This window comes from Neodiprion lecontei, chromosome 5 (assembly GCF_021901455.1).
Source record: "Neodiprion lecontei isolate iyNeoLeco1 chromosome 5, iyNeoLeco1.1, whole genome shotgun sequence".
NCBI lineage: Eukaryota > Metazoa > Arthropoda > Insecta > Hymenoptera > Diprionidae > Neodiprion > Neodiprion lecontei.
Genome location: NC_060264.1, coordinates 28,619,892 through 28,642,304, shown reverse-complemented (window position 1 = coordinate 28,642,304; position 22,413 = coordinate 28,619,892). Strand labels below are relative to the sequence as shown.

Genomic DNA, 22,413 nt, shown 5'->3' with positions numbered 1-22,413 from the left:
AAGATGGCGGCCGGACGAGAGGCAGGAGGCAGGAGGTGGTAGGTTCGCTGGTCCCAAGGGGACCGCCGCCCGCCGATTCATTGAGGTGCGCGAAGCGGTGAACCAGAAGAAGCGTAGAACGCTGTCGTCGTTCCGTTGCTCGCCGCGGTATTCGCGAGTCGAATAAGCAGCCTGCAGGCAAAACGCCCTTATCGCGTTGTCTGCGTGAGAACAAACTGCACAGAGTAAAACTTAGCAGTAAGAATAGATTAAAACCACCCAGAGGGTGAAGAAGAAGTGGTGCGTGTGAATTACGCGCTTTACAGATATCGATCCTGGACCCAGAGGATCATCTTTGGTATTCCGCTGGTGTGTCAGACCACCGAGGGTGTTGGTTTTGCTCCGCGAGGATCGCGCTCGCTGTCCGAAGGTGAGTGAGCGGATGAAAATTACAGTCGTTAGATTTTTCATCGACTCGATCATATTAACAGCCTTACTCGGCTCGTTGCTGTGCACTTTTTACTTTCAATTTCTAACGATGAGAGGATAAAGAAGGGGAGATTTGATCAACCGACCGTCACGCGATGGGGGGATCGGATCATTTCTTTCCGCTCCAAAGGGTCCTTGATCTTTTAATCGGTTGACGTCAACGTCAACCTCGCACATCAATGACGCCACTTATTCATTTGCATGATCAATTGTTGCACATTCGTGTTCAACGATGCCGGTATCACACTATCGCACTAATAGGTCATATAGTAGACAAATAAATTGTAATCATCCTCAATGTCCGGCACACTTTCTCATCACCTCGATATCTCCATTATCGGTCGGTTAGACAGACCCATTACGCTCTGAAGGGCGTACAGAGTAAGAAACCTTTGCAAATTTATATAACAGAAGTCGTTGATATGTAGTCAACAATCACTGAACACGAAAAGTGAAAATGTAGAATAACAATTTTGAAATTCATCCCCCGCCTGATAAAAACGAAAATCTTTTGTATCGATTTACAATTTTGTAAAAATACCGATGATTTCTCATCAATTTGGTAAGACGAGTCATCGAAGCTCGTATAAGGATTGCTTTGACGAATCAAGGATCAACTATATTCCCAAATTTCAGGAAGAATCAGCACCCACTTTTCACCGTCAAGGTGTTGCTTCATATACCTAATTTGCGTCATAGACAATTCAATTTCCTTACCTCAAGAAAGTTGTACAATTATAATTGTTCATTTGGTTTTGAATATGGAAACAAAACTATTCTATGGTTTATTATAAAAGTAATGAAATTACAAAATTAATGAAGATGTAGTAAAATTTCAAATCTAATCATATTTTTTCAACGACTCGCAACAGATCACAATCGTTCGTGTTTGTGAAATTCCCCGCCATAGTTTAGTCATAAATTTCCATCAATTAAAAATTTCTTCGAAATGATCGGATTAAAAATAAGGTTGAATCATCCACCGTTATCAATTCCGCCAACCCTTTAATCACCGTAAAACTCGTGACCGGCCTTGCCGCGTTGCAAATCTACTTCCCAGAAGCTTGCGTCGTGTACCTACCTACGATTCGGTTCGTCATTGGCACGGTTAAGTATATGTGATGCGTACGTAATACGTCAGAGACTGTAGAGGTATGCATGCATATACCTACGTGGACTTCACAGCCCAGTGAAATACGTCCACGTATCCGAGTCAGTTTGACCTATAGCAGTTCTCAGGTCCCCGATGATCACCTCGACGTGCTTGCAAGCAGGTACATATACTCCAGATGTGCCGCTTGAACCCCAGAAAAAATGAGCTTTTTTTTCCTACCCAAACGATCCTCGAACCGAGAATCGAATCGAAATACGAATCCGAAAATTTGACGAAGCCTGGAAACGATCGAACATGCTGAAAGTTCAAGGGGGTAGTGAAATCCTCATTTCGATAAATCGATGGTACCTTATAAGTGGATGAGAAATAGCAACCGATTGAAAAGAACCTGTTCAATTACTACCGGCACAATGAGTCAACCTGACGCAACCCTGGCAGGTGCTACAGAACTGGGCACAGGGGGATGTTCCCAGGAGATTATTGATCGTTCTCTATATATACCTCGACGGCAGTGTGTGTCAAGTTGTGTTGGTGTCGAACTGACAGACGGACACGCGGCCTGGCCAACCCGCGAACGATCCGGCCGTTTCTGCCGGACAAAATAGCCACTCACCCCCAAAGACTCAAAGCCTTCGAGCCCTTATGCCTCGCACCCCTTTGAACAAACAGATACCGGGACCCCTGCACAGTACCAAATGGTACCTTTTCACCTGTGCTGCTGCTGCAGCACTAAGCGGCTTTACCTAATCGACTTTCCTTAATACGCTCTCAAGTACCGTGGAAATTTTCAAAATTTATCGATTGAGCGCCAGTCGATTTTACCGACGTTCTTTTCTTCGCGCAATATTCTCGATCCTCTCGATCACCGTTTCAGAAGTATCCAAAAAGGCATGAATGGCAACTTCATATTCAAAAATACATAATCAAATGGAGAAATTGATCAATATCAATGCAGAAGCGCAAATGTGAAGGTTAAGTAAAATGGAATCAAGAGTACGATGAAACTGCCGAAAATTAATCACGCGTCTACGAATACCGGGATTATACAGTACCTATGTACCATCATCAATGATAAAGATGAAGTTAGCATCGTTACTGTAACGATGCATGTTGAGGAAAAATCTTTACTACGCAACTCTAGGAATGTCTGAAATTTAGTAAACCAACTTCGTGAAAGTCATTTTAAAATTACGCAATAATGATTTTTTCCCTGATATCTCGTCATGCCAACGTTACTAAATTATAATCATTACAGTATACCGAGCAAAGTACCAATTCAGCATACCAATTCATGAGCGCATAGTAAATATTACATTTTTCCGAATGATACATGAGCTGAGGAACTATTTTTTCTCCTTCTGTACCATTGAGAACAGACGAAAATGTCGTTATGTTTATCAGTAAAACGTGTTCATTTTTCCTTCATACTCGCACATCGTAAATACCATGTCTATATTTGTGAGACAAGTTTAAACACGCCAGTTCAGCACGTTCATATTATTATACTAGAATAAATGACTATTACTACTGCCATGTACTCTCACTTGTATGACTTATACAGTGTCTCGCAGACTTGTTATTCAAATTTTTTCTACCGAGTTTTGCACGCATGAATGCCGCAGTACCGTGAACCGAGATATGCCTTTTTTTTCTCATTACTAATCATGGTTTGATACCACAGTCAAAACAGATGGCGAATCGCACGTTTTGCGAAGATCTGCAGGATTACTAAAGTTTGTGAAATCCAAAAAAAGCGTACCCATACGTGCAGATAAAATGAGATTCGGCCAATTGATTGTACAATTATAGAAACGCTTTTTAAACGATTTTTCGCGTGATAAACGCGTCAGTAGTTTATAATTCGAAATTAATTCACGCGGTAGAATAAAATGCTAGAAAAACTGTAGAAAATTTTTAAACCTGATCATTGATTGTTCTGCACACATCTTTTGCACTTTTTTGTAATTGAAAAAAGATGTGATTCGGTAATTTTCATTTTTTATTTTATTTCTGAGAGACGGCTGAACGTTCGAATGACTCTGAATAGGACAAATAAATTATGGGAATACGAAAATTGGACACGAAGAGCAAAGGGGAACTCATTGTCAGTCAGCAGCCTTGCCTGACTCCTTTCTTTCGGTACCGGCATCGACCCACAGGAGGAGTTTTCCGCTATACTGCCAACCCCTTGAACAAACCCTGCCAACCTTTGCCAACCCTGTGCGCCGACCTTTAAGACGTATCAACGCAGCACGCAGGATTTCTTGTTTTAACACTTTATGTTATGCACCCCCTCATTTTCACGTACTTTTGTTTTATATTTGGAACGCTGTAACACCATTCGTGCAGTTGCTGCTGCGCAGGCTGTTTCGTTTCGCTGTTTTTACGCGATAATATCAAAGTGGATCAGTCCAGATTTTTTTAGGGTAAAAAATTAGAAATGCCTACTGCGCAATTTATAATGCTCAAGTTTATCGGGAATCTTGGAAAAACTAAAGCTATTAAGTCCTATCCGAGTTCGTTGAGATAAGAAATGCCGCAGAGACGGTTCAATGACACTTCTTTCATCGATCTCCTGATATATCTGGAAGAAACGACTAGAGAATCAACGTTCGAAATTCAAATTTCATCGCGACCTTCGATTTATCCAACTTCCATCTGCATACGATATAACATCGTTTAAGGGTATCTTATATAGCTCGAAACCATTTACAGCTACGATTTTAAAGATCAAGTTCGAAATCGGACCTCCAAATTGCCTCAAGCACACTTTCAGCTCATGCAATGCTAATTGCACACTCGACTGCATGTGTGATATCGACTATAATTAGTCACCTACTCAAAGCCGGTTCGTGATGATCGTAGAAAAATTTATTCCAAGAGTGAATGCAAGTAAAAGACACTTTGCAGTTTTCTCCAAAATGTTCACAGATCGAAGACAGGCAGATTAATCTCGAGGCTGAAGTTAGTAACGTTAACGTATCGAAACATTGAAACAAAAAATTACTGTTTCTCACCTTTGGAATAACAGAAGAAGTTTAGTTTACAAAATCTCAGTTTGTTGATTAACAGTTTGCTAAACTTCAGGTAATCCTAAAGTTGCAAAATAACAGTTTTTACTAAACATGCATCATTACAGTAACGTTACAAACTTCAGCCTGGTGCCTGTCTTTGTCACTCTCAAATCTTAGTGAAAGCATTAACATCTATACCTTCCGTCTTTGTTTGAAAAAATAAAATTCAAAAACGTTCGAAGTTCGAATTCGTCGTTCACCTCGTTGAGAATGGACTAAGGCTCAACGTTACGCTCGGAATCGGGGCACGAGCAACGGAACTTCCGGTAGGGATAACTCGGGGTTGGGAAATTATGGCTGAGGGTGACGGGTGGTCGGATGGCGAAAGGTCCACCTGCGACGAAAGCAGGAAGGCAGGGCTAGGGCAGCTCCTGGTCTCGCGCACCTGTCCATCGCACGCGCGCACAAATAGGTGCGGGTAACGGTAGAAGCCGTGAGGGTTGCGCGCGGGAGTTCCGTTTGAGTCGGCGATACCGCGTGATCTGGGAGCCGCGTCCATCGCGAGTTGCGCGTCTAAGTAAGTCTCTCGTACGTCACCACTGGAGAATCGGATGCGTTTTTATTCGTCAGATCGGTTCTCAGATCGGTCATTCATCACGGTGTGCTGATCAAGTCCGACGAGGACTTTTGATTCGGTGAGTAAGTTTTTTTTTCTTTTTATTTTTTCTTATGGTAGTTTTCGCGCTTCGCAAAAAGGCGTCGACCGCATCGCGATCTGTTTCTCTAATTTTGATACATGCTTGTAATGCTCGAAAACACGCATTATATCGTTCTGTAGACGTGATGCGATTGTAACAGTCCGGTAATACATTGAGTGTAAAGGAGATCGGGGTCTTTTTGCGCTGTGCAAGGAGTTGGTACTTTAAGTTCGAATTGAATAATTGACCATTCTACCGACGTTAGAATCGCAGTACTACAGTATATAAAATTAATTTCAATTCACGTGTTACGTGTAACCGGGGCATGCGTTTTGTGACGGTTCTGTACGCGTAATAGAACTCGTTTTATTGACGGGGTTAAATATCCGTTGCCGTTCTAAGTATAAGGTACACTTTCTGTAAATTCGTTGTATGTATCTATGCATAGTTTACGTCTCGATTGCGAATGCACTCTCGTGATCGAATAGAAACCTAAATATAATGGAGGTTCGAAGATAAAGAGCTGTAATAACGTTGATTTTAGATATCTAGTTGTTAATTTGATATTAATTAACGATAATTAACCGCATTCAATTTCTCGTCAAGCATACGATCCTGATCAGTCTGAATAAAGAACGTTGGTCAGGCTGAGGTATCATTGCCCTCTTATTCGTAGCTTCAAAGATATTAAACGAATCGGCAAAGTAATTTACAATGTACCTATTTTATCTTTATCCTATACGAAAAGCTTCGGATTTTTCTGGGGTTTCACTCTCTGCTTGGAATAACATCGAGATGTAACTAGAAAAAAAGTTTGTGTCATAAGTATAGATCGTTATAATTTAACCATCAGTACTTTCGTCACTACCTGAGCCCGGGATTAATGTGAAGATTTTGTGTGTCTGTACAGGCCGACACTGATATGACACGGTAAAAATGAGAATTGACATTATCGAAGGCCTTTCGGATGAAGGATCACTGTCAGAAAATATGGATACGGAGAGCTACGGAGTAGAGGCAGAGCTCACGAGCCTTTCCTGGCTACAATCACTCGACATCACAAGTGCCTCAAATCTACCGACTCCACCATGCTCGCCTTCGCCTCCTCCGATCGCTCAGCATGCACCAAAGAAAATGTCACCATTGCTTAAAGCTGAGCTAGGTATGCAAAGATTATCAAGCCTTATGAATATTTGATTTCGTGAGATGGCGGTCAGGGTTGGAATGATGCGCTTCAAGCAATCAATTTTATTTTCTGTACGGTGTTTCGGCAGGCCCCGCCTATCATCATCAGGTTTCTTTAACATAAATAATAACACATTGTTATATGACTTACACTTGTTCACTAACTGTCACGTTAAGAATATTGCACAGCTAGGTAATTATTTATCTCTATTGCATCTAAATACTTTACAGTGTTTTTTAAGTTTGAAACGTCGTGCAGAAAATAAAATTGATTGCTTAATGTGCATCGTTCCAACCCTCACCGCCATCCAACGAAATCAAAAAATCATAGTATCTACACGGTCACGAACTTCAACTCGGTATCAAGACTGTGAAATTGGCAATTTCCAGATAAATCCACAAGACTCTATTTCGAATTCTCATACAAACGTGGTACAGAAAGTCACCGTTAAACCTGTGAAACTTCAAAATCGCTCTTGACGGGTGCATATGGAAATTGTATGCGCTCATAAAACGCAATAAAATATATCTTAACAATAGTGTTAACTTCTCTTCATAATCCGTGATTATGAGTTTCGACGAAAATTGGTACAACTCAGGTTGAAACTGAAATATGCATCACGCTATAGAAGAGATATATGTGTTTCGTTTCAGACCTGGCTGAAAATGCGGAAAAGTACCGTCTCGACTCGGATGCTAAACCTCCCTTCTCATACGCAACATTAATTTGCTTGGCGATGAGGGCTAATAATAACAAACTGACACTATCGAGTATCTACAGATGGATAAGAGAAAACTTCACGTACTACAAGCATGCCGATCCCGCGTGGCAGGTTCGTATGTCAATATTATCTTGTCGATCTTGTCCATTCGCTTCTGGAATTCATCCCAATCAAATGATGACGGAAAGCAGTTGCTCGGATTTCTAGAATGTTCAAAATTGAGAAAAACTTGTTATTGAGAGGATGCTGCAGTCAGTGTTTACCGACCAAGTGAAATATCACTTGTTTTTACTGTTAAATATACTTGCGCATCCCTAATGCAAAAAAGATGCTGATAGCGCAATTTTACATGCAATGCCGAACTAAAACATCCAAAATCTTTTATTTCCATGCTAGGATAACGGCAGGAAATGGATTTCTGAAATAAGTGGTGATCGAATTACAGGAATACAATTTCTGACATCATAATTGTTGCGTAAAATAAAACTTTTTTTAAAGATTCGTATTCGTCACTGTATGTTAGAATGACGCTATCATTGTCTTTTTACGTCAGTGATGCGTAAGCGTAAGTAACAGTCAGAACGACCGATATATGAACCTGACTATGAATATGAAAAGACTGACGATAACATCATCTTAAGATAACCATACCTATGAGAGAACTACATTAAGATATATTGGAGCAATTGAAAGTTTGTTGTTTGTTTTCGCAGAACTCAATCCGCCATAATCTATCGTTGAACAAGTGTTTCGTGAAGCTGCCACGATCAAAGGACGAGCCGGGTAAAGGAGGTTTTTGGAAATTGGATCTTGAGAGATTAGAGGAAGGAAGACGTTCCCGAAGGCGGGTCTCGTCCCGCCGAAATAGCACGACTAAAACGGCGGCACCAACCACAAATTTGACACCTGTAGCCTTGTACGAAACTCCACCGAGCAGCGTTTCACCCCCAATTCCAGACAGCCTGCCGGAAGTCCCCGAATCGACACAAGTCAGTCTGAGCGAGGATGACCTCACAGGACTTTTGATCGCAACCGTCGGCTGGGACGAGAATCAGCTTGATCTTCTCGACTCTCTACTAGATTCCTTGTAAGCATCATATTTCTTCTTCTTTGCCTCTTACTTCTTTCCTTCTCCATACAATTATTGTATCGGGTTATTTCCTTGACGGTTGTCTCACTTGCCGAAATGCAGGGGGATTGACTCCTCGAAATTACCGAGAAATAACCCGGTGTATACGATGTATCGTTCAAGAAATATCCCGCGGTAAATTTACGCTGAAAACATTAATTATAACCGTTTGCTCATGTATAGCATTAAATATTCAGACAACCTTTTTGTATCCAACTTTAATATGCACGACGATCCTTCGAGTGATTTGCACAGGTAAATTGTATATTCGCGAATGAGAGGAATTTCGACGTACATTTTATACCGCGACAATCTCTTGAAACTTGAAAATCAAATGTGCATACGCGAGTTTGTTCGTGCAGGCTGGCCATCCCGAGATTCAGCCGTCAAACTGTTTCTGGCGGCGATGTAGTTGATACGAATTTTCGAGGTTAGAATCTCACATAATTGTGGTAGTGACTCAGAAAGGTTTGCGAAGCATTTCACGTCGAGTCGGAAAGTTGATTTTTCGAAGAACGGTCGGAATTTAATGCTTATGCTCTTTGAAAATTCAAGCGTATGTTCATATTTTGCGTACGTTGGCCCGTCTGCATCGTAGACAAGAATATCGCTGCGGGAAGATTTTGCCGACCAATGAGATTGAATTATTTGGTGCATGTGCGGTTGATCTTCAAGTTTCAAAAGATTGTCCCGGTGTGTATACTTAAATATTGCGTAACATCTAAAGTGATGTCCGGTGATGAAGCTGAAAATTTCAAACTATTTTCATCAAATATTAACAAATTTTGCAAAGAGAATTTAATAACAACAGTCTTTAGTTATTTCCATAGAATTTTTTTCTTACTTTAATTAGTGTACATACAATTAGGCATACTGCAGTAGAACTGACCCAAACAATACGCGGAAAAAAAACTCAAATTCAAGCAATGAAATCCGTCCAAGAAACGATAAGACATGGTTTTTGCATTTATCAATATAGATATAATGAAATTCGCTACACTTGCATGAATAACTGTTATGTAGATATCACAGTTATTAAAATAGCATGTAGCATAGAAGTGTAATATGCCTTATAATCGGAATGAACATTCGCTGTGTACTCTATGTTATTGAAATTAAAAAAGAACCCTCTAAAGTATGAATTAATTAATAAAAGCTCAATACGATTTTAATATTAATCACTTACGTTAGATTTGAAATTAATGAATTATTGATTGGTGAGAGAAATATGCTAATAACAGGTGGTTGATGTGTTAGTTTTGTAAAAAAAAGAAAAGATTTGCTTCTATAGGAATGTAATGTCAGATAAATGATGCTCAAATATTAACGACTATTCGACAACGTGGAAGAAGATGAAGAAAAAACTAGTGAGGGAAAAAGAAAAAGTTGTCTGAATATTTTGTAGGATCTCAGCCCCTCCCATTTTTTGCAAAATATTTTCAAAAGAATTTGAATATATCACATGTATAGAGTTGGATGTTGAAAATGTGTAACCAGCTCATATTATCAAGTATTATTAGATAATATATTTGATCGTTGTTAATGTAACCAGCAGTATATGTATACACAATACACATACCTTGGTATATATGTAAAATGTGTAAACCTGTTCGATAAAGTGAATATAATTAATCACTTGATTTAATTTATTAATTTTTTGTTCTTTCAAGTTTGAGATTCAAGTGCAAAATGAAAGCGAAAAAGAAAAATACGAAGATTGATAATAATTAACGATTGAACACGTTCGAATTGAAATTTCATGTCATACAAACTAGATCTGCTCAATAATCATTTTCAACATCCAAATAATTATTGTAGATAAGAGAATATATACAAATACCTTCATACATACAATATATTAATAATAATAATAGTAAGAATAATAATGACAATGAATTTTATGTTTTTAATTATAGATGTATAATATACATGTATAGGTAATAATTTCATTGAAGCGATAACATTGGTGTGATATTATTTGAATTGGTGTGTGTTTTTGCGCTCTAGTTCACGCCTTTAAGAATCCGTCCAGCGATAAAAATATTTATAAATTAATATTTAAGAATAATATTGCAGTCATTTGAGATCAAAGATTGTACTTAATTAACAAACAGGATAAATTAACGTACATTTTACTATTATACTATATTATACGTATATCCCTACAATGTAACGTGTGCCATTTTATGCCTTGAAAATAATGTGAACCAAATGAAGGAAAAAAGAAAAAGAAAATAAAAGAAAAAGAATAGAAAGAAATCATTTAATAATTACTTAGTGGCCTTATAATCTATATAGCAATTTGACAATGTAATAATAATTATTGCGTAGTATAATATTTTAGAATTAATTTCTGGTCAACTGAATTTTCTTTTTAATATACTAAACATTTTTAATATATATATATATTATAGTATGTGGATTATCGACCCTTGGGTATTCAACACCTGCATGATTTATATTTTTGAGGAATTTATTTGTCTCTCGTTCCTTGAGTCTCCATTATCACGTACGATAATTTTCTTCAATTCTTAAAAAGGCAATACTGTATATTCAATATCATCGTATTAAACCCACTTGAAAAAGCAATATTAATGAAGAGATTCGGATAAGAATTTTTACTATATTTATCAAAAATAACTATTCTATATGCAATCCGTCTTGGAATCTAGTGAAAATATTGCGCTCAAAAGAAAAGTCATTATGCTGCAAGCATTGTATTATCGTAATGACACAAACGTGTTTCAATCTTTGACAAGTTCGATGTTTGGCAACACGATAAATCAAATCATTTGTCTCCGTAATACAATAGACACACTATGGGTGTAGGTGTATTGAAGAAAAATAACGAAATCACCACTAAAGGTGCAGGTTGTAATATTTACGTTGTAATTTTACGATAATGAATTATTATTAATATTATTAATATTATTATTATTATTATTATTATTATTATTATTATTGTAAAAGTGCTCAATGCGGTATGTTAACAATTTCCACCATGTATCTGATGAGAATATAATATACAAAATGTAGAAGTGAATTGATTATAGCTGTCATTATTATAATATTTACAGTTGCATGTTGATTCCTAAAAATTAATAAAACTATCTAAGATTCAGTTCTTGACCTGAGACGCGTAGAATAAGTATTGCATAAAATCTGTCATATGACACTGCGATCTCTGCTTCAGAAACTTTTTGTTAATCAATAATCGAGCTGCTTTTTCGGCGCACATTACAACTACGGCATTGATATTGCCACTTGGTAATACTGGAAGTACCGACGCATCAACTACGTAGAGATTTTCAGTACTATAGACCCTGAAAAATACAACTTTGATTCACTAACGCACTGTCATTCAATGACATATAATTAGTAAGATTAATCGATCCTGATGAATAAAGTTTCTTCAACCTCAACGCACCTGAAAAATTCATCTACAACGCTACCAATACGACAGGTTCCTGCAGGATGATAAGATGTCAAAGTGACATGTCTGACGTAACATTCCCAATATTCTGAAGTGTCAAATGAAAATTCCTTGCAGCTTGGGTAATGTTTTGTGTAAAGAGTCGCGCCCAGTTTTTGCATCGCTCTTGTTCTGATCAATTTTTTCACGAATTGTATACCTAAAACGACACAAGAGATCTCGACACAATCGGAATCATATGTCTACAAACAAAAATAGTTTAAAGAGACTTATGAAATGATAAAAAATCGAGAATCTTAGAAGATCATTCTTTAATCAGCATCCACGAAGATTGAAAAATATTATAATCACCGTCTATTAGAACTTCCACGTCTTCCTGAACGGAAAGATACTTTGGATCGATAATGGGGGGAGCAGCTGGATCAGAACTTTGTAATCTGATCTCCCCGGAACTTTTTGGATGTAATAAAACCGGTAATATGCTGACAGCTGTTTCGTGAGTCAGTGGAGAAAAATAATCACGAAATACCTGAACAAGAGAAACTTTTCAGCGCTGTAACCCTACAAATATTTCTCAAGAAATTGAAAGAATAACCTCGCAGGGATAATTTACCTCGTCTGATATGCCCATGATTTTTCTCAATGCTATACCACCGTCTTGAGATATTCCAACTGGCATTACCATCAATTGTATATCTGGAGGATCTAGTTTTCGATTTGATTTAGTACTGTGCAATGTACCGACAACTTCGATACCCGCTGATGTCCACGGCCCTGGAAGAATAGTTCACAGTTTCATTTGCTACGCAAACGAGACTCTTCCAGTCCTGCTTGAGAAACGAACTGATTATTTACTTTCAGAACTTCCACCACTTAAATCAGTTCTGATTATAAGTTGTTACCTCTATCATACTCCAATACTCAGGTGAGACCTTTGGAGTGGAAGATGTGAAAACAAACGCTACTGACTTTGTTTTTCAAAAACCGATTAACATTTGCGCATGGTTTCAATTAACATGTACAAGCAATACTTCAATGTCACATACTGATATATACCTTTGCCGTGAAAGAAGTAGTTGAATGCTGACAGAGGATTTAGAACATTCAATATGTTCAGTGGTAAGGTTGTATTGAGCACGACCAAATCGAGACCAGTAAGAATATGATCCACCAAATTCTGACCCACGGGTAAATTTTGCACTACCTTGATCTGTGTTACAAATGGTTGAAATTGTATTTGCAATAATATTCTCTACATTTCCTCAATGATGAGATACTCCAGAGCATTAAGTAAGGATCAACATGGAAATTGTAGGGAATAAGGTACTCTATTTGAAGTGGATAATTGTTCGCTTGATGAAGAGCAGCGTTACCGAATAATGCTGTATTGTTTTTCACATCAAGTGATTTGAGAGAATAGAAATCTGATTTGACTACATTTGGAGTAGATGAGTGAATAAATTTGACAAGCAATTGAACCAACGGTAACCTTTAGACCTTTAAGATGGTCTCTCGGACCTATTCCAGACAGCATCAATAGCTTTGGAGTGCCAACTGCTCCTGCGCAGAGTATGACCCCCTTTGTGGCGAAGGCTTTTAGCTGAGTACCCAGTTTCTCAAATTCAACTCCAACGGCTTTCTTTTCTTTCAATAAAACCTTTAGGAATGAAATTTAAATGATTACATGCGATATCGATGATTAGGATGTTGACATTGAGCAAAATGGCTATCAACTGTTCAAAGATACTTTTTAGTTTGATGTAAATGGTGTCTCATCACCTTATTAACATGAGCATTAGCGATGACAGTTAATTTTTCAATATCCCTGTGTAACAATCTGTCGGTACTCCATCTCTCTCCATCCTTTGAGGTCAATTCCACTTTCATGAATCCTGATTTAAAGATGAAGAAAAAAAAAAGCAACCAGTAAGTAGAATAAGCACCATTTTCTTTTCTGTTTTCTTTAGTATTCAACGGTTCTAACCAATGTTTAGATCTCTGTTTATATTTCCAACGTTTTGTCCCAGTTCTGCAGCTCCGTTCAATATAGCGTCCGACAAATCAGTATACCAATTATCACAATGTACATTCAAAGAACTGGTTTCTTTGTCTACGGACTCTGCGGTGATTGAAAAGTTCATCAGGATTATTTAATTATTTTTCACGTAAAATAAAGTCACAGTGATAAGTTTTTACCCTCAAGATCGGGGCACCAATTAGTGTAATCAGCGATGTGACCACGAACGTAAGCCATATAATTTAGTCTACCCGATCCTCCTAAGATTTTTCCCATCGGCCACTTGCTTTGCTGTAATATAATTCCATGTATCCAATATTTAATTAACAAATATTCTGACAATTCTGAACACGATATTTAAGAATCGAATGATATATAACAAGTAAACCAAGTGTCAGAATAAAGTATTCCGAGGAGAAGAGGAGAAAGAATCAATTGACCACGACTGAAGGAAGAGTACATTATTGATTAGTCCTTTGCAAGCATGTTTTTGTGGAACGGTCACATGCTGCCAGTCAAAGACAGACTGTTGCAATAACGGAGTTAGTACAGGGATATTCAAGAATGGAGGAACTGCACCACCTGCTTCCAATAGCAAAGTTTTCTCCCCAGCTTTGGACAATCTGGCAGCTATTACAGACCCAGCACTGCCAGCACCGACTGAAATGTTTAAAGAATCGTTGGAATAATGCATATGGCAAAAGAACTCGAGCTCTGGGAGGACGGATAATCAAATTGTGATAAATAAAAGAGGAGATATTCTGTGTAAACTAAGAAACTAAATAAATGTTTTCAGAATTCCTTTCTGATTGAAACAGCAGAAAGAAAGAACTTACCGATAACATAATCATAGAGTTTTGAATTCTCCATATCATTGTAGGACCAGTTGAAGTATTTATCATAAATATCTGCAAATTTGAGATAATTTACAAAAAAAAATATCAAAATTCCGTAAATAATAAAAACGGAGTACTTGAGTATGAAAATCATTTCGAAAAAACAAGTGTCAAAACAGTTCAATGCTCTCTCGCCATAAACTGTAAATATATGTTATAATTGGCTCCAATCTTTGCACGCATGTCCTAAAAACTGTCACCGTGAGTGAAATTTTTAAAAGTAAATTTGCATCGCATCATTTAAGGTGCTTAATAAAACTGTATAAAACAATGTGAACTAATCATCGATATTCGACGGATTTGGATGAAGCGCAAAATTTCAAGTTAAATTAGGCATAGGTCGGAATGTAAATTTGGAGGTTAGATTATGTTATGTTAGGTTAGGTTAGGTTAATTACACGTAGAATGAAACTCAAGTTCAGAGGTTAGGTTATGTTAGGTTATGTTTCGCTGATGCGTGAAACGTCAACGAAGCCAATATGTCGAACATACCGTAACTTGGTATTTTCGAAAGCTAAATTATACCGTTTTCAGCCAAAGTTCGAGCTATGATACGTGATAATAATTGGGATAAGAATCATGGATCCAATCAAGGTCAAAGTCATACAAGAATTCAACGCCGAATTGGGTTCGGATTTAAAAAACCTTGGAAAAATTCCTCAACTACACGAGCGGTTACAACACGAGAGAAATAACATCGAAAAATCGGTGAGTCAAAATTGAGTATCTTACTTCAATATTCATTCACGAAATCATTCAAAAAATAATCATTCAACAGAAAATGCTACATATTTAATTATATCTGATTAATATTCTCATTTATTTTTTTGCCATGTGTAAGCTGTCGCTGGCATCAACGGAGGCTCCGTCAAAGGTTAAAGCAGCTATAGAAGGAGTTGATAAGATAAACAATGAAATAGAAGAATTGGTAAAAATCAGCAATGATTTGGAACAAGTTCTCATTGAACAGCTTCAGCAGGATTCCAAAATTGATGGGATTCGAGAAAATGTTGATAAAATAGAAGAGCTACAAAGAGCGTTGTCGTACTTGTACTTGGTCAAATCCATCGAGGATATATGGTACAAAACAATACTTTAGCTTTAACACTCTGACTCGATGAGAAAATACTCGACGTTCGATAAACTAATACAACTTTTCCAAATTCTTGTACTTTATACAGTCGACTAACTGAAAAAATCATTGATTTTACAGTGATGAAATAGAGGGTTCTCTATTAGCAAAGGATGACAAGCTGACGATAACTCTGTACGCTAACTTGACGGAAAGAAATTCACAATTACAATCGTCCACTTGTCATCATCTTGTAACTTATCTACACGACACTCTCCACTTTTGGCATAATTATCTCAAAGATAAATTTACAGCGTAAGTACAGGCGAGCTATTGTTTGAATAAACAGCACGAATACCTATTATTATTAAATGTTTACCTTGGTCAAAAAAATCGAGGCAAAATCATCATCGATTATTCGATCAAGGTAACACAGCTCCCTGGTATTTACTTTTCTACAATCCTTGAAATTTTACAGAGAATACAACGAAATTCTGAAGGCACTGAAATGGCCATTTTGTGGCAGCAATTTGAATTTGTCGACTACTCCTTCGCTAGATGCAATGGCAAGGTTCAGCACAGTTACGGAATACTTGCTGCAACTGCAGCTACCGTATCCTTTGCATCAAGAATTAATTGATGTAGCTCGAAATCATGTAACTTCCCTATGAACTCTGAAATTGATCCTTAACTCAGATTGACGGATAGAGAAGAAACAGCGAAACCTGCGGTTACCTCGTCGCTTCTAACCGATTTTATACCAGTGAGCTTGCCAATCTTACTGCTGATTCGTCCCCTTAGACGTAGATTCATATACCATTTCACAGGTGCAAAACAAACTAACCGTTTGGACAAACCTGAGTGGTTTTTCACTCAGATACTTACATGGATCAGAGATCACACCGAATGGGTGAGGATGAATGTTCAACCAATCGCAAATTCTTTGGGACTTGATCACATCAATGCTAAGGTATTTAGAAGTTCGCTTCAAATGTGTTTAAATAACAAAACAAAGGCTAGATTCTCGTGAGAAAAAAAACTCACAGTTAATTTTCTCTTTGTTCCATTTTCATAAATAATTTATCCAGGTCGAATTCATGCGAGGGCTGGTCCAACTTGCTGTGGAAAAGTTATATTCCGAATTACCCAACATGCAGTACGACGATGCTCTCTTCGCACATCTAATCGACGAGGCTCTAGGCTTTGAAAGAGAGTTAAGAGACACGTTGTTATATCCAGCTAGTCAACCAGCCACCGTTTTTGTACTAACTCAAGCACAGATTTTTGTCAAATGGGTTAATATGGAGAAGAAATGTAAGCATTTCTCTAGCGACAATGAGCAATATTTTTCTACTCTTAGACGTTTTTATATTCCATGGAGTATGTAAAACGAATTCTTAATGTACTATTATTTGAATCAGGGTAACTTTCGTGTAAACGAATCGACTTGCAAGATGTCTAAAGTGTGTTAAAAATTAAATATTACGTATATTGTGACTTGAATATTATATTGCAGATGCAACGGAAAAAATGGACGCTATTTTGAGCTCTGAGACCGCATGGGAAAGATTAATGGGTACAGATATAGACGACATGAAAGTAACGGAGTGTGCGGAAGCTTTTCTCACTCTTCTAATGACTATCACTGATAGATATAGTCATCTGCCACAACCTGGTCACAGGTGAGTCATAAATATCAACTTTCTTGCTTTGTTACATCCTCCTTAACAATCCATCAATTTTTTCACCCAATAGGTTACAATTTCTCGAACTACAGCTAGAACTGGTGGACGATTGGCGTGTTCGATTGCTGCAATTGCTGCACGAGGATTATGAAGATCCGCTGACTTCTATCATGCCTCGAATTTTGAATACACTGCACTATGTATCTAGTGTTCTCAAAGAATGGGGTGCCACTGTTGTAAGTGAAGAAGTGAAAAGCAACAAGCGGTGCAAGAACAGACAAGTAAAATACCTTGAGTTTTGTTTTTCTGTTCTCAGCACTTCTTGCAGCTTCACTATTTCAAAAAACAATCAGATGTAACAGAATTGTCTGTAGAGAAATTGGCTGAAACTTCTGAAAATCCTGGGGACGAAGATGATTCTGTATTCGACGAAGCTCTCGCATTACTACAAAGGTTGGAACGCGAGTTGGTGAACGAAATAAGCAACTCTGTGGCACTGGATGTGAAAGCTAAAAGCAGACCGTACAGAACTGACAAGTAATATCAAATACATCAACTTGCAACAATAAAAGTTTTTGACCCTGAATATCTAATCCTAGTTACTGATTGTAGATGGTTTGCAATGCAATCAGAAAAAGAATTGGCGTCGTTATCCGTAACCCCGAGTGGTTGTCCCATGTTTCAAGAGCTGGCTGCTCGTCTTAACACACTTCAAGACATTCTTGCACTACCGTTGTTTAACAAGACTTGGAAGAATCTTGCGGCGCAACTCGATCAAGTAGGTTACAAACCTAGCTTATTATGCTACATTGTGCACGATTTTTCTATAAGATGACAAAATTGATTAACGTAATCGACATTTTCTTTCTTCAGTATTTGCTAGAGGAGATTGCTGTGGTCAATCAATTCAACTCTGGGGGAGCTGCTCAATTACAATATGATATTGTCAGAAATCTCCTTCCGCTCTTTGGTTTGTATACAAACAAGCCAGAAGCTTACTTTCCGCTGTAAGTATACTCAAACCATCAATAGTTATGTCCGGAAACCAAAACAGTAGATTGTAGTAATGATGTACGTGCTAACGACCCGAATAGCCTAATAATCTTAATCCCCATGAAATACTGAAAGTGCGAGCTACATAGTCTGTAATCGCCAAGGTAGAGATTCTTATTTTGAAACTTATTCTTAACTTGAACTTTTTTCAAACATCAATCTTTGATCTATTAATCTATTATTTGCGCTAGTATTATTCTGTGATTGTATTAATTTATGAATATTGCACAGGATCAAGGAGGCCACGATTCTTTTAAACATGGCTTTAGGTTCAGCGATGCTCTTGTTAGAAGCATTGGAGGGTAACGAAGATACAGCTGAAGTACTAGCGGATGTTGGAATTTATAAAATGACAGAAGACATAGCAATAACAGTACTACGAAACAGAACTGATATAAGTTCGCAATAACTAACGAAATGGAGAAAATAAATTTTCCACTGTAAATAGATAAAGAAAAATAAGCTTAGCCTAGATATTCTCACACCTTGGGTATACAATAATATAATTGCGATTTAACTTGAAAATTTTTCTTTTATATATGAATATTAAACATTAAAAAAATAAAACAAGTTCTGCGTAGATACATTTTTTTTTCTTTCTATTATTAAATAATACAATTATCCATAAGTAAACGTATTCAAACAATAGTACGACTTCGGACCACACGACAATCAAGCTTTCTCTCTGTCATTCGAATAGCAAGTCGTATGCCGCAAATTTAATCAATATGTTCGCAAGATTCCAAATCAAAAACGACTCTCACGCATATGGAATCAACTAATAGTAAAATTGCACTCTAATATCTAAAATATAGAGTAATGCAATTTTTTTTGCGAATTCATAATACATTGTCTTGATTTTAAACTAAATATTTGCAGTCTTTTCTAAACTATCAGAACACTTCATACCATCAATAAAAAGGCAGAGAATAATTTTGGCATGTGGTGTTTTTTAAGTACGAACAATTGTGTAAACAAATTTTTAGCAGATAAGTTTCGTCAGTCACAGTCAACCACATCACTCTTTTTTCCCTTGTAGCAGCGTAATTTTTTAAAATAACTAGGAAACGCTGGATCATCCCGTTGTCTTTTTGTAGGTTCGTTAAGTTTCTCATGATGCTTTTGAACATCTTTGAATGATTGCAACTTGATGTATTTTGTAACATGGGAATAATCACTTTGCACTTTCAATTCTTTGTCAAAATTATAGTCCAATTTCGACGAGTTGGTGAGTATTGACATCATTATTGTTACATCTTTAATAGTGTTGTTTTTGAATTGTTCGAAATTTTTTTTTATCACGCTGGAAAAAATGATTCTCTGTTGAATCTCGCACTTTATTTCATCAGCAATATCGTGTATGGATTTCTCTTTGTTTTTTGAAAGAGTCCCAGGATCGGTTCGCACGTTTTGAGAACATCCCTTTGTACCCGTAGATTTCAAATCTGGATACAACCTAGCGACATCAGTTCTGAGCGATTGTTCTGCACGCAAGGAAGATGCCTCATGAAATTGTGGAACAGATATGGCTTCTTGTTTCCGTGATGTTACATTTGAAACAGAATATCGCGCCTCTGTGCTGCTTGATTTTTTTAGAGGCTGACTGCAAGTTCCTGTTTTTTCCTTGGCAGATTTTGAATCTGATGAGCCTTGGACTAGCCTTATCGTTACTGGTTCACTTTGAGATGATGAATACGGCAAGTTCAATACTGGAGCGCATCTCACCGGCTTGATATTTTTGCTCCCGACCAATGTTTCGAAAGCATCTTCGGCGACTGTGTAATCCAACACTTCAGTCACTGTCTCGATGCGTTTTTTTTTTTTGAAGAACGAAAGTAGAGAAAACATTGTTTCTTCTAAAATATGTACAATATCTGTTTTCTTATCTTATCTCGTTCTAATAATACAATTTCGACACATGCTTGGTAAGTGCAAAAAAATGCTATGAGTTATAATCAGTCAGCACGTACAAATTCAAGTTCGTGAATTGAATTATAAATAATACGAACATAACAAATCAATTCAACATTGTCTGACAAGGGATTCCCCGACTTATTATTATATTCGCCTGACGTGGCAACCGCGATATTCATCCATGTATGTACAGCAAAAGCAGCAACAGATGTTTGACATTACAAGTTTCGTGTTAAATATCTGATTAAAGCTGCCTTCTGATTTGTCTAGATGGCGCTTTTCACCCGTGAAAGGATTTTTCGTTTACAGCTGGCTTTTCATTGGTCTAGACGGCCCTCATCTCCGCTTTCACGAGTGAAAGATTCAATCAAATTTGAAACAGTTCAGCCCTTTTCAAAAGTTTGGCTCGCGGCCACCAGTGGGCGCTGCGGACACCAACACGACCACTGATATATATATATATATATACACTGGATTGGATTAACCGTGGTGCCATCACGCCAATTGAACGGTAGCCATTTTGTACAGATTCTTGTCACTTCAGATATATATATACATATATACGTGATATATGTGTGTGTATAGGTATACACATTTTATAAAGACCAATATTCCAAAGTATTGGGATACATTAGTTGCAGGCAAATCTAATCATATATAAAAAACTAGCCAGGTTGAAGTTTGTGACGTCAATGTGACACGGCACTTTCAGAAAAACTCACTAATTTGTTACTTTCGTCAGTCCATCAAGTGGCAGAGTGTCGAAATATTTTATAGCAGGAAAAACTTACCCATCGCAGAATACTTGTAGGATGTTCGTTGTTCCTTCAATCGGTTTTTGTCCTTCAATCTGCAAAGAATCTTAGTATCAGTTTCGACTCTATTGACAAGTTGGAAATCTTGTTGATGTTCATGATTGCACGCATAATTTAATATTGGTAAATTTTAATCGCTAGCTTCATTGACAAATGCTTCAAACTGGGATTGTAGGAATGTTTGACAATTTTCGACTATAAAATAATCATGAAATTTTCACAAAGACTCAATTTTAAACTTGACGTGCAAAGCATAAGACTATACTAGATACGAGTGCATACATAGGTGTACAGTTTGCAATTTTATCCAGTAGTTACATTTACCGACACGTACCGTATTTACCATAATTCACGTAAGTAAAAATTACGACTATTCGTAACGTATAAGTTGACCGGTCAAAGAAATTTTAAATAAATCATTGTATCACCTGACCTGCAAAGTCGAACCCGCCGAACTCGACATAACAGGTCCCTGCACCTTACGTCTCAACAGGTCCAAACTAGTTTCTTAGCTTATGCAAGATGGCCGTCGCTTGGAAATCGTTGTTCGCTCCGTGGTTCACTCACTTCACACACAAGACATGTTAAAAGTACAAAAAATGTCTCCCCTCGCACTACAAAACGTACAAATAATAAAGTTTTTCACCAAACACAATAACGTTCTTTTTGAACCAAAATTTATTTCGTCTTTTGATACGGTGAAAAGACCTATTTGCACAGTTCAGGATACAACATTCCTCGACACAATATCTATTTTGATTAATCCGATAGTAAAAGGATTTGGGCCTCCAATTACACTTGCACAGTATAGCAAATACCACACGCACTAGATTTACGGAGCTCGAACGAACTTTCAAAGTTGATCGGTGACAGACGAATGCTGAAAGATGTGGCGATTATTTGAGTCGTGTGAAGTTGCTGCGCGTGTAGCCCGCCATCAGTTGAGGGTAGCCAATCAGGTGACTGGGTTCGAGGTACGTCACCCTCCGTTGTTCGGTAGCGATACTATAAAAAATGCACTGATGCATAACTACTCATACCTATGCAGTGAATAAATGGAAGCACGTTCACATACGTTGTCAACGTCATATACTACAGTTTGCCCAAGGTCAAAAGTTGTATATAAACTAAATTCGTATAAATACAGTACCTACTCTAGCGAATTCTATAAAACTGAAACGTAAATGCAAATCTATGA

The 22,413-nt window shown here is 37.5% G+C and overlaps 3 protein-coding genes across 6 annotated transcripts; 2 read left to right on the top strand and 1 right to left on the bottom strand.

Annotated features, from left to right (window-relative positions):
- The first annotated feature begins 35 nt into the window (after positions 1–35).
- On the top strand, positions 36–11,373 carry LOC107219171 (forkhead box protein J1-B). 3 transcript variants are annotated; one of them, XM_046740982.1, is made up of 5 exons: positions 3,528–5,173; positions 5,239–5,291; positions 6,205–6,456; positions 7,134–7,312; positions 7,915–11,373. In XM_046740982.1, exons 3-5 carry the CDS (start codon positions 6,231–6,233, stop codon positions 8,290–8,292), a joined length of 783 nt encoding a protein of 260 aa, XP_046596938.1. In that variant the 5' UTR covers positions 3,528–5,173; positions 5,239–5,291; positions 6,205–6,230; the 3' UTR covers positions 8,293–11,373. The 3 variants fall into 3 exon arrangements, with proteins under 3 accessions (XP_015512778.1, XP_046596938.1, XP_046596937.1); XM_015657292.2 differs by lacking the exons at positions 3,528–5,173; positions 5,239–5,291 and adding an exon at positions 36–409; XM_046740981.1 differs by having other exon boundaries at positions 3,528–5,291.
- On the bottom strand, positions 10,330–22,178 carry LOC107219137 (glucose dehydrogenase [FAD, quinone]-like). The gene is made up of 13 exons (XM_015657234.2): positions 21,644–22,178; positions 21,192–21,250; positions 14,617–14,688; positions 14,241–14,440; positions 13,960–14,071; positions 13,748–13,882; positions 13,543–13,655; positions 13,253–13,420; positions 12,820–12,973; positions 12,377–12,537; positions 12,115–12,292; positions 11,758–11,962; positions 10,330–11,653 (listed from the first exon to the last, which is right to left on the bottom strand). The coding sequence occupies exons 1-13, from the start codon at positions 21,676–21,678 to the stop codon at positions 11,449–11,451; spliced, it is 1,797 nt and encodes a 598-aa protein (XP_015512720.2). The 5' UTR covers positions 21,679–22,178; the 3' UTR covers positions 10,330–11,448.
- Positions 14,892–19,066, top strand: LOC107219169 (RAD50-interacting protein 1). Of its 2 annotated transcripts, XM_015657285.2 has the most exons (13): positions 14,892–15,035; positions 15,211–15,384; positions 15,518–15,756; positions 15,890–16,063; positions 16,227–16,361; positions 16,457–16,718; positions 16,837–17,062; positions 17,265–17,430; positions 17,504–17,669; positions 17,750–17,970; positions 18,046–18,211; positions 18,307–18,440; positions 18,718–19,066. In XM_015657285.2, exons 2-13 carry the CDS (start codon positions 15,256–15,258, stop codon positions 18,893–18,895), a joined length of 2,196 nt encoding a protein of 731 aa, XP_015512771.2. In that variant the 5' UTR covers positions 14,892–15,035; positions 15,211–15,255; the 3' UTR covers positions 18,896–19,066. The 2 variants fall into 2 exon arrangements, with proteins under 2 accessions (XP_015512771.2, XP_015512772.2); XM_015657286.2 differs by lacking the exon at positions 14,892–15,035 and having other exon boundaries at positions 15,119–15,384.
- Positions 22,179–22,413: the final 235 nt, after the last annotated feature.